The sequence below is a fragment of the Pristiophorus japonicus genome, chromosome 7, assembly GCF_044704955.1.
Source record: "Pristiophorus japonicus isolate sPriJap1 chromosome 7, sPriJap1.hap1, whole genome shotgun sequence".
NCBI lineage: Eukaryota > Metazoa > Chordata > Chondrichthyes > Pristiophoridae > Pristiophorus > Pristiophorus japonicus.
This window is the reverse complement of record NC_091983.1, coordinates 87,214,014-87,226,954: the sequence shown is the minus strand read 5'-3', so window position 1 is coordinate 87,226,954 and position 12,941 is coordinate 87,214,014. Positions and strand designations below refer to the sequence as shown.

The following is a 12,941-nucleotide window of genomic DNA, read 5'->3' as shown; positions in this document are numbered from 1 at the left end:
AAAATGGAGTCAGCAAGAGTGTTTCCATTCGGCAAGGAAGCAGGTGTAATGTGGGAGTATTTATGTGTTTTTACCAGCTGTCACTGAATGGACTGGCACAATGGCCACAGAGCTTCTGCCTCCCCTTCACAGATAAGGTACAAGGTAGTGTGTGAATCCTGTGCTCAAGAAGTTAAAGCCAAAATATGATATTAAAAAGTTTAAGTTAAAGATGAGTTTAAATGGCAGTCACAACCAGGACCAGTGGTAGGGAGCACATCAAGGGGATGGTGAAGCTCTGTGAACTAGGAAGTTGATTTGAATGGAGGAGAAGAGTACCTCTTTAAAGTGAAGAGTAAGGTTTAGAAGGCGACTGTGCCTGTGAAATGAGGGGAGGTGTGATGCTTTAAAAAAAAAATGTTTAAAATTAGCCAGAATGCACCTTTCTTAATGTAAAATCTCAACATTTGTCAGAATGCCATGCTCCTGCTTCCTCTAGAAATCAATCTCAGATGCGGGTGGGCAGGAGGGTTGGGGGCACGGAGGGTTAGGGTTTTCTGCCTATGCTCCTGTGTCAAGACTGGCAATAGTTCCAACATGTCTTCTCAGTTCGGATCTCAAAGAGGCTTCTTCCTCCTTTGGACCGTACGGTTTTCATTCTGTTTTGTTTTCTCTACTGAAAGGTAGGTGAGAGGTTATGAAGGGAGAAAAATACTAAGAAAGGAGAAAAAGGCTCACAAACCTACCCTGATTGAACTGTTGTTGTCATCTATTAATGTGTCTGCGATGTCCAGCTGTCCGTCTTCCACTACTTGCTGTAACACCATCCCGAAAGTCCCAATTAGTCTGCAAGTAACAAAAGAATAGAACATCAGCTCCCGCATTTCCTGAATCTCTTGGGAACGGTATCAACTGATAAACCCACATTACATCACACACTCTCATCATATCATTTTAAAACACAAAACCAATTTATAATCAGTTCGACACGCAGTATATAATAGCACTGTATGGAGAAAGCATATAGAATCATAGGATGGTTACAGCACAGAAAGAGGCCATTCAGCCCATCAAACCCGTGTCATATCCGGGACCGAATCATCCGGCTGCTGTTGGATTAATTGCAACCCCATTTTCCCATTCAACATTAGTCCCACACATTACCTTCCCTCTATTACTGACCATCACAGAGTCATCTTGGCCACAATGCTGAAATAATAGCTACCACAAAGCAATCTTTCCAATCAAACTTTATCCATATATGCATCTAATATTACATCAAAAATGTAACTAATCATCCTTGTGCATTCCCTTAGTGACTGTTTTGCATGTGGCTTTTACTATCCTTGTGCTCCTACGCAGTGCTACTCCAGTGACTGCAGCATGGCTGGTGGAAGGCTGCTGACTTTCAATGGGGTAGACTGCAAATGGCTTTGCAGGATGATCTTGAGGAGCTCTGGGCCCGTCTTCAGACTGCACCATCTCGGCATGGGCGGCAGCAGTCTGGGCTGACTGGTTGACAGGCAACAGCAAGGGCACTGGCAGAGTGGCAGTGGTGGGAGGACGAATGCTGCCATCCTGAAAGAGGACAGCAGGATCGGCTTCCACAAATCCATTGACACTCCCCAGGGGCAGCACCTCAGCTTTCCTAGTAATCTGTTTGAGTACAGACTGCTGGAATGCTGTACTACCCTGCAAGCCGCTTTGAACACGGTCATCCAGAGCCATGATGGCAGCAGTCTGAGAACCATTAGCCATTGTTCCTAGTTTGACATCATCTGGAAAACTTAGACACCTTAAACAATATTCCACCTTCTAAGTCACTTATAAAAACAATAGAAAAACAGCAACTCCAATACTGATGCCTGTGGGCCTCTACAACCAATCAAGTTCCACGATGTCAGGTCCCCTCACATCACCATCCTATGCTGTCTAGCTTTCAGTCATGCCTCAACCCAGCCTAACATTTGCCATTTATCCCATGGACATACATCTTGTGAATCTGTCTGTTATGTAGCTCAGTGTCAGATATCTTGCTGAAATCCAGGTAAATGACATCCAGTGCCACACCCTCATGCACAATGTCTGTAACTCCTCAAAGAATAGTAAATTGTCAGACATGACCTTCTTGTTCTGAATACATGCTGAATCTCTCTAATCAGACACTGTCCTTCTAGATGATCTCTTTTGCTATCCCTCATCAACATCGTAAACATTTTCACCACAAATGAGGTCAGCCTCAGAGGTCTGTCATTTGTGGGCTCAACTCTTGCCCTTTGTTTGCTGCTTTAAAATCCATTGTGATGTTTCCCAATTGAATGAGCGTTGAAAGCTTTCTAAACCTTTTTATTATGTCTTCCCTTGTAAAGGTGATGGTGTGATCCTCTCTCCCTTATATTCCTCTCTTAACTCAGGTGTCTCTCCATTTTTTCATATGGTAAAAGCAGTCACAAAATAATTGCCATCTTCACAGTCCACCTCCCACTGCCACAGGTAAATGATCCAACAACCCTCCACACCCTTGTCTTGCTCTTGGTATAGTTAAACAATGGGTTGTTATTGTCCTTTATATTTTCCGCTATATTTATCTTGTATTTCTTTCTTGTGACTCATCAGTTTCTTGCCCTTCCTCTGCATGATTTTATAGATCTCCCAAAGCTGTTCCTTCCAAGTACATTTTAGACATTTCTTTGCCGTGTCTTTGACCGGAATTTTGCTGGCACTCAAGGTGGGATCAGTGGCAGGTCAGCTGTTAAATTTAAAATGATTGACAGCGGGTTGGGACCCCGCTGTCAACCTGCCGCCATGCTACTTTCCCAGATGTCATGTTTGTCAATGCTGAACAGACCCGACATGCAGCGGCAGGGGAGGCATTTAGGTGATTAAGTTTCAAGGGCACATGCTAATGTAATAGATGGCAAGTGAACTTGAGATGACGGAAGCAATCTGTCAATGGTGAGAGTGGTTGTTCCAATGCGCTGACACTGGATAGAGAGATTGTTCCAAAGACTTGCAACCTGCATAAAGCTCAATGCGCCTTTGCAATGCAATAAACAAGAGCTTCTGATCTTGAAAAGTGAACAGCTGTGAGATGGGAGCTTTTATAGCACCTTTGCAGCTGTCAGGTAAAGAAAAGAATTCATGCTGATACAACTCCCGACATCCTTACCGGGAGGGAACTTCATGGAACATAAGAACATAAGAAAAGAAGCAGGATTAGTCCACTTGGCCCTCCTTGCAATAAGATCATTGCTGATCTGATCTTGGCATCAACTCCACTTCCCTGCCCACTCCCCAAAACCATCAACTCTCTTATCGTTCAAAAATCTGTCTATCACCGCCTTATATATATTAAATGACCCAGCCTCCACAGCTCTCTGGGGTAGAGAATTCTAAAGATTCACTAACATCAGAGAAGAAATCCATCCTCATTTCCGTTTTAAATGGGCAACCCCTTATTCTGAAACTATGCCCCCTAGTTCTAGATTCTCCCACGAGGGGAAACATCATCTCTGCATCTACCCTGTCAAGCCCCCTCAGAATCTTAAATGTTTCAATAAGATCACCTCTCATTCTTCTAAACTCCAATGAGTATAGGCCCAACCTGTTTAAACTCTCTTCATAAGAAACCCCTTCATCTCAGGAATCAACCTCGTGAACCTTCTCTGAACTGCCTCCAGTGCAAGTATATCCCTTGTTAATAAAGAGACCAAAACTGTGTGCAGTACTCCAGGTGTGGTCTCACCAACACCCTGTACAGTTGTAGCAGGACTTACCTACTTTTATACTCCATCCCCTTTGCAATAAAGGCCAACATTCCATTTGCCTTCCTAATTATTGCTGTACCTGCATGCTATCTTTTTGTGTTGCATGTACAAGGACCCCCAGATCCCTCTGTACCTCAGCATTTTGTAATCTCTCCCCATTTAAATAATAATTTGATTTTTTAATTTTTCCTATCAAAGTTGAATACATCACATTTTCCCATGTTATATTCCATCTCAAAATTTTTGCCCACTCACTTAGCCTATCTATAGCCCTTTGCAGATTTTTTGCGTCCTCCTCTCAACTTGCTTTCCCATCTTTCTGTCTATCATCAGAAAATTTGGCTACATTACATTCGGTCCCTTCATCCAAGTCATTAAGATAGATTGTAAATAGTTGAGACCCTAGCACTGATCCCTGTGATACCCCACTAGTTAGTTTGCCAACGTAAAAATGACCTATTTATCCCAACTCTCTTTTTTCTGTTAGTTAGCCAATCCTCTATCCATGCTAATATATTACCAACAACCCCGTGAGCTCTTATCTTGTGCAGTAACCTTTTATGTGGCACCTTATCGAATGCCTTCTGGAAATCCAAATACACTACCACAGAAAGTTGTTGAGGCCAATTCACTAAATATATTCAAAAAGGAGTTAGATGAGGTCCTTACTACTAGGGGGATCAAGGGGTATGGCGAGAAAGCAGGAATGGGGTACTGAAGTTGAATGTTCAGCCATGAACTCATTGAATGGCGGTGCAGGCTAGAAGGGCCGAATGGCCTACTCCTGCACCTATTTTCTATGTTTCTATGACATCTACTGGTTCCCCTTTATCCACCTGTTCGTTACATCCTCAAAGAACTCCAGCAAATTTGTCAAGCATGATTTCCCTTTTATAAAACCATGTTGACTCTGCTTGACTGTATTATGATTTTCTAAATGTCCTGCTACTACTCCCTTAATAATGGACTCCAGCATTTCCCCAATGACAGATATTAGGCTAACTGGTCTATTATTTCCTGCTTTCTGTCTCCCTCCTTTCTTAAATAGGGGTTTTACATTTGTGGGTTTCCAATCTGCTGGGACCACTCCAGAATCCAGGGAATTTTGGTAGATTACGATCAATACATCCATTATCTCTGCAGCCACTTCTTTTAGGACCCTAGGATGCAGACCATCAGATCTAGGGGACTTGTCCACCTTTAGTCCCATTAGTTTGCCTAGTACTTTCTCAAGTGATAGTGATTGTTTTAAGTTCCCCCATCCCAATAGCCCCTTGATTATCAATTATTGGGATGCTTTTAGTGTCTTCTACTGTGAAGACCGATATAAGATATTTGTTCAAAGTCTCTGCCATTTCCCTGTTTCCCATTATTAATTCCCCAGTCTCATCCTCTAAGGGACCAACATTTACTTTAGCTACTCTCTTCCTTTTTTTATATCTGTTGAAGCTCATACTGTCTGTTTTTATATTTTGTACTAGTTTACTCTCAAACTATCTTCTCTCTCTTTATTGTTTTTTTAGTCGTCCTTTGCTGGTTTCTAAAAATTTCCCAATCCGCTGGCCTTCCACTATTCTTCACAACATTGTATGCCTTTGTTTCACATGGAAAACCTGGAAAAATGGTAAATTCAGCTCAAAATTGTGATTATTAGCCTCTTAACAAATCAGCATTATCCTTATGTCTTACCATTCACTACAATTCCCTAAGCCACTTCCAAAGGTGCACACAAATCTGTCCATGAAGGCAAAGTGTTGAAAATAAAGATTTCAATGTTTGACAGAGCATTAACAGAAAGTATATATGAACATTGGTGGAAACACCCAAGAGCCTACACTTGTGTGTTGTTAGTTGGTATGCTTGGACTAGGATGAAGGTGAGTGTGAGAGGTGGCTAGTGAGATGGGGATGTGATAATGTAGATAGAGAGAAAGAGAGGGATGGGTGGAGGTGCAAGCTCAGTTGGTGTGAGTAAGGATGTGCAGGAGTAGGGTAGGGAAGGCAAAGTGATGGGGATATGATGAGCGGCACAGCAGGATGAGATTGAGTGTGGCTTTGCCGTAACATTTCGTGATCTATGGAGATCATTGAAAGGTTTGCGCCACTGCAGCCTGGTCCTCCTGACATCCCTGCTTGTGCCCTCCTGTGCAATGTGCAACCAGGCTGCATTAGTGTCTTGGGGAGGTCTCTTCTGCCTATTGGAAGGGAAGAGAATCTCCCTGTATGCTGTGACACCCTCCATAAGCATTTGGAAGGAGTCATGGGAGAGCCTGGGTGCAGCCGTGCACCTCTGTGCAGTACTTCAATGCTGTAAAACACTAACAGCACAACTGTCAAAATCAATTTGCGCATGGTTCCTTTTAGGAAACCAGCTGATGACGCATTATCAAATGACGTCATCAGACCCGCTTCCTTTTAATTGGCCGATAACGGCACTGGGCAGGCTTAACAAGCCCAATCAGGGGAATGTCACGTGGGAAGCCGGGATGGAGATAGGAGCGGGGTCGGACTCCGGCACCGATGTCGCCTTCCTCGTCCCGTCTCGATAGGTGAAATCACGGCCTTTCTCCCTAATGCCTCTATGACTTTTCTTTCAGCTATGCTGGTTTTACTTTCTTTCTTTGGCCCTTGACTCACTTCTGGGACAAACTGCAATGTAAAAATAATCTGCTTAAAATGCTCCCATTTTCCTTTTACTCCTTCCTTTAAATAATTCTTTCTGGTTATGATACAGCATTTCGACCCCTCAACGTCTGCTCGCCTGAAATCTAATTTCCTAGAATCATATACCACAGAAGGAGACCATTTGCCCCATCGTGGCTGTGCCGGATCTTTGAAAGAGCTTTCCAATTAGTCCAAATCCCTTGCTATATCCCTACAGTCCTGCACATTTTTCCTTTTCAAGTATATATCCAATTCGCTATAATTCTTATTGGTTCTCCCATCTTTTTGTAAAGATTCTTGTGTTATTTCAATAAATTCTCCCAAGCATATAGATTGTCTCCACTGTAAGTCCCAGCCTAAGTTAGGAAGACTAACATCTTTAATGTTTATTTTATTCTTCAGCACTTGAAAAAAATTACTTCAGCTTAAAAAAAACAGCTTCACTCCTTTTAGGTTTAGTTTGTTGCATTTATTTATCTCTACCAGACATGCCAGTGAATCATGTGGACAAGTTGAAGATGATCAGGTGCAGTCTGGTCACAGCCACATGATTGAAAAAGTCTATAAAATATTTCTATATTTCAGTCAGTAAAGATGAGGTTTTATATTTATAGTTATTTTAGAAAGTGCTTTACAGTTAAATGCATTGTAGTTTTATCCCAGGTCTAGGTGCAGTTGCTTTTGGGTATAACCTAATTGTGTAGGCTTCATCTTTTCAATAAATGGACAATGAAATCCAAATAACCTTTTCACCTAGTTGAGCTGTGAATTGAAAATATTTCCCTTAGCTATCCTAATTATTAAAATTTAAGTTTAAATAAAGAGACAAATAATTAAAATTCCTTGCTTTACTCTCCTTATCCATTCAATCAATGTTTTGAACTCCAATGACTATATTTTGCTTTCTTTGTTCTTTTGTTCTCTTTACAATGTTTGCAAGTCTAATTTATTTCATCTATAATTGTAAAATCAACATTTTAATTTGCTTTTTGAAGTGGATTCAAAAATTGTGTTTCAAGCAAAGGTGTGGTGGGCAGGCGGAGTTTCAACTCTCAGTCAGGTACGATTTATTTGTACGATTAATCTGCCTATTCACCCACTTTATTCCTGGTGATTTTTGTAACTTGGCTTTCAATTGTATTACCCAGTTAGTCTGTAGCTTACATAACCTCGGTGTGGGCTACTTACATTAAGATAACTAAGCTTCATCCACTGCCGTAAAACTGGTCTCCTGCATGTACTGCTTAGCCTCTTTACATACTTCTTGGGATTCTTTTGTGTGTTCCAATATATCTTTTGGCCATATTTTTGTTCCTGTTATTTTTTAACCTGTAGTTAAGTAAATTTATTGTAATAAAACAGCTATGATATTTTAGCTATGAGGAAAGATTGGATAGGCTGGGATTGTTTTCTTTGGACCTATTATGCTCATAATAAAGGATGAAACTGAGTACTGTAAGCAATAAGTAAGAGTGACCTTAGCTCCTTTAATTAGACTCCAGAGTGCAGGTACCGCATGGGTGGCCTGCTTATATACAGTGCTCCCAAGGGATGCTGGGTTCCCTTGGGACTCCAACAGGTAGGCCCTCTGGTGGTGGGGTATTACAGGTTGCCAAGGGTTAAATAGATAACATCACTCCCTTGTAAAGTCAATAGTGCACTTATTTAGAGGGTGAGACGAACTGTGGCTTTTCGCTCCCTTGTCAAATGTCTCGGTACAAATGCAGGTGTGGGTGAGTTGGTTGGTTCTTCACTGGACTGCTGGGCAGCTGGGGATGGTAAGTTCGGTTTTGTGGTCAACCATGATGTCAGTTGCCATTTGTGTGTGTGTTGGAGGATTGAAGTTGGTGGTGTCCTCTTCGGGTTGCTCGTAGCTGTTGGTGAACCGCAATTTGGTTTGGTCCAAATGCTTTCTCACGTTAGTCCATTGGCCAATTTGACCTGAAACACTACTCCCTTATTTGGCTATGACTGTGCCAGTGAGCCATTTGGGACCATGTCCATAATTGAGTACAAACACAGGATTATTGACCTCAATATTGCGTGACAAGTTTGCGCGATCATGGTACATGCTTTGTTGATGCCGCCTTCCCTCGACGTGATCACGGAGATCAGGGTGGACAAGAGAGAGCTTTGTTTTGAGCACCCTCTTCATGAGCAGCTCGTCTGGGGGAACCCCGGTGAGCAAGTGGGGTCTGGTGTGGTAGCTGAGCAGAACTCGGGACAGTCGGGTCTGCAGGGAGCCTTCCGACACGCGTTTCTAGCTTTGCTTGATGGTTTGAACTGCCTGTTCTGCCTCACCGTTGGATGCAGGCTTGAACGGGGCAGATGTGATGTGCTTGATCCCATTGCGGGTCATGAATTCCTTGAAGTCAGCACTGGTGAAACACAGCCCATTGTCGCTGACTAGGACATCAGGCAGGCCATGTGTGGCAAACATGGCTCATAGGCTTTCGATGGTGGCGGTGGACGTGCTTACAGACATTATTACACATTCAATCCATTTTGAATAAACATCCACAACAACCAAGAACATTTTGCCTCGAACTGGGCCCGCATAGTCAACGTGGATCTTAGACCACGGTTTGGAGGGCCACGACCACAAACTTAGCAGTGCCTCTCTGTTGAGAGCAAGTGTTGCACTGGCGCACGCATGACTCTAAATCTGAGTCAATGCTGGGCCACCACACATGGGATCTGGCTATGGCTTTCATCATTAAAATGCCTGGGTGGGTGCTGTGTAGGTCACGTATGAACGTTTCTCTGCCTTTCTTGGGCAAGACCACATGATTACCCCACAAAAGACAGTCCGCCTGTAAGGACATTTCGTCTTTGCGCCTCTGGAATGGCTTAATCTCTTCCTGCATTTCCGCTGGGACGCTGGACCAACTCCCATGGAGGACACAGTTTTTTACCAGGGACGGTAAAGGATCCTGGCTGGTCCAGGTCCTGATCTGGCGGGCATTAACGAGTGAATTTTCATTTTCGAATGCATCCATCACCATGAGCAAATCTGCAGGCTGTGCCATTTCCACCCCGGTAGCGGGCAATTGTAGCCGACTGAGAGCATCAGCGCAGTTTTCTGTGCTCGTTCTGTGGTGGATTACATAGCTGTATGCCGACAGCGTGAGCGCCCATCTTTGGATGCAGGCAGAGGCATTGGTGTTAATCCCTTTGTTCTCTGAGAATAGCAATAGAGCGGCATATGGTCAGTTTCAAGCTCAAACTTTAGGCTAAACAAATACTGGTGCATTTTTTTCACCCCGTAAACGCACGGCAGAGCTTCTTTTTCAATCATGCTGTAGACCCTTTCGGCCTTGGACAGATTCTTGGATGCATAAGCGACCGGTTGCAAAATCCCCGATTCGTTAGCCTGTTGTAACACACACCCGACCCCGTAAGACGACACATCGCAAGCTAGCACTAATCGTTTACATGGGTTATACAGAACAAACAGTTTGTTTGAACACAACAGATTCCTGGCTTTCTCAAAGGCAGCCTCTTGTGAATTCCCCCATACTCAGTCGTCTCCCTTGCGCAGTAGCACATGTAACGGTTCAAGCAGGGTGCTTAACCCAGGTAGGAAATTACCGAAATAGTTGAGAAGTCCCAGGAACGACCGCAGCTCCAACACGTTTTGTGGTCTTGGTGTGTTCTTGATGGCCTCCATCTTGGCGTCGGTGGGTCTGATACCATCTGCTGCAATTCTTCTTCCCAAGAACTCGACCTCTGGTGCCAGGAAAACACACTTCGAACATTTCTACCTGAGTCCCACACGATCTAGCCGACTTAGAACCTGTTCCAAATTCTTCAAGTGTTCGATGGTGTTCCGACCTGTAACCAGTATGTGTCTTGGAAAACCATGGTGTGTGGAACCGACTTTAACAGGCTCTCCATGTTCCATTGGAAAATTGCTGTGGCTGACCGAATCCCGAACGGGCATCTGTTATAGATGAACAGAGCTTTGTGTATGTTGATGCAGGTGAGGCCTTTCGAAGATTCCGCCATCTCCTGCGTCATGTAGGCCGAGGTCAGGTCCAACTTGGTGAACATCTTTCCTCCAGCCAGGGTCGCAAATAGGTCGTCTGGCTTGGGTAACGGGTACTGGTCCTGTAGCGAAAAATGGTTAATCGTTACTTTATAGTCCCCACAAATTCTGACTGTGCTGTCACCTTACAATACCGGGACAATCGGACTAGCCCACTCGTTGAATTCCACTGGCGCGATGATGCCTTCTCACTGCAGCCTGTCTAGCTCAATTTCCACTTTCTCTCACATCATATATGTTACCGCCCGTGCCTTGTGGTGGATGTCTGAGTCGTGTACCGGGAACCAAGTGGATCTGCATTTTCGCCCCCGAGAAACTTCCAATGCCTGGCTCGAACAACGATGGAAATCTGCTCAGAACCTGGGCACATGAGGTGTCATCGACGGACGAAAGTGCTCGGATGTCGTCCCAGTTCCAGCGGATTTCTCCCAGCCAGCTTCTGCTGAACAGTGTAGGCCATCCCTTGGCACCATCCATAGTGAGAGTTCGTGCACTGCTTCATCATAGGAGACATTGACTTCTGCACTGACAATTTCAGGGATTAGTTCTTTAGTGTACGTTCGTAGCTTGGTATGAATGGGGCTGAGCTTGGGCCTGTGTGCCTTGTTGCACCACAGCCTGTCGAAGGCCTTTTTGCTCATTATGGACTGACTCGCACCCGTGTCCAGTTCCATGGATACTGGAATTCCGTTCAGTTCAAATTTTAATATTATTGGTGGACATTTCGTAGTGAAGGTGTGTACCCCGTACACTTCTGCCTCCTCGGTTCAAGTCTCTAGTTCAGCCTGATCCACCATGGATCGATCTTCCTCTGCAACGTGGTGGGTTGCAGGGTTTGCAGCTCGCCTGCACATTCACTGGAGATGTCCCATTGTTCTGCAGCCGTTACACGCATAGTGTGTGAAGTGGAATTGATGGGCCCGATGATCACCTCCACAACACCAACAAGGTGTTAACTGCCTCGCATTAACGATTCATGGCGGACTCTGGGTCATCTGAGGTTGTGCAGCAGCCGGTGTGTATGTTCTGCCATATATATTCCTGCATGAAAACGACGTTACTATATGCACAGTACTGGCCGAAACCTCTTTATGCTGCGAAATTTGTTTGGTGTTATCGCTGGTGGACATAAATGCCTGGGCTATCGTTATGGCTTTGCTCAGATTCAGTGTTTCAACAGTCAATAGTTTGCGAAGGATTACCTCATGGCCAATGCCAAGCACAAAAAAGTCTCTCAGCATTTGTTCAAGGAATCCATCAAATTCGCAATGTCCTGCAAGGCGCCTTAGTTTGGCGACGTAGCTTGCCACTTCCTGGCCCTCCGACCGTTGACACATGTAGAACCAATACCTCGCCATCAAAACGCTTTCCTTAGGATTTAGGTGCCCCCGGACCAGCGTACACAATTCTTCATAGGATTTGGTTGTTGGTTTTACCGGAGCTAGAAGATTCTTCATGAGGCTATAGGTTGTTGCCCCACAGATGGTAAGGAGGATCGCCCTTCGTTTGGCAGCGTTCTCGTCCCCTTCCAGCTCGTTGGCCACAAAGTATTGGCCGAGTCGCTCCACGAAGGCCTCCCAATCATCCCCTTCTGAGAACTTCTCCAAGATACCAACTGTTCTTTGCATTTTCGTGCGGTTGTTCGTTACCTAGTCGTCAATTATTACGCTCATAATAAAGGATGAAACTGAGTACTGTAAGCAATGAGTAAGAGTGACCTTAGCACCTTTAATTAGACTCCAGAGTGCAGGTACCGCGTGGATGGCCTGCTTATATACAGTGCTCCCAAGGGATGCTGGGATCCCTTGGGACTCCAACAGGTAGGCCCTCTGGTGGTGGTGTGATACAGGTTGCCAAGGGTTAAATACATAACAGGAATGGAGGAGGCTGCGGGGAGGCTTGATTGAGGTGTATTAAACTATGAGGGGCCTAGATAGAATGGATAGGAAGGACCTATTTCCCATAACAAAAGGATCAATAACCAGGGGGTATAGATTTAAAGTAATTGGTATAAGGGTTAGAGGGGAATTATGAAGAACTTTTTTTCACCCAGAGGGTGGTGGAGGCCTGGACTCACTGCCTGAAAGGGTGGTAAAGACAGAAACCCTCATCACATTTTAAAAGTTCTTGGATAGGCACTTGATATGCCAAAACCTACAGAACTATGGACCAAGAGCTAGAAAATGGGATTAGGCTGGATAGCTCTTTTTCAGTTGTGACAGACATAATGGGCCAAATGGCTTCCTTCTGTGCCGTAAATTTCTATGATTCTATGATATGAGTTCAAACACTCATTAACATTTTATTTCTTTTAGAATGACAAATGAATGAGTACTTTTATCACATAAATACAGATGAGGCAGACCATTAGGTTTATCTTCGTTCATTCTTCCAGAAAGACCCTGCAGTTCACTCATTGTGGCATCTAATTGTCTCTTAAATTATTCCAGATTTTTCACCTCCAGTCCCCTACCAGGAAGTCAA

The 12,941-nt window shown here is 44.1% G+C and overlaps 1 protein-coding gene across 5 annotated transcripts in view; it reads right to left on the bottom strand.

Annotated features, from left to right (window-relative positions):
• Positions 1-12,941, bottom strand: part of otofa (otoferlin a) — a 655,153-nt gene that overhangs the window by 383,546 nt on the left and 258,666 nt on the right. For all 5 annotated transcript variants that reach the window (XM_070884403.1, XM_070884404.1, XM_070884402.1 and 2 more), the window contains exon 4: positions 726-825. In XM_070884403.1, the coding sequence (XP_070740504.1) occupies positions 726-825 (100 nt within the window). The remainder of the gene's footprint in view (positions 1-725; positions 826-12,941) is intronic.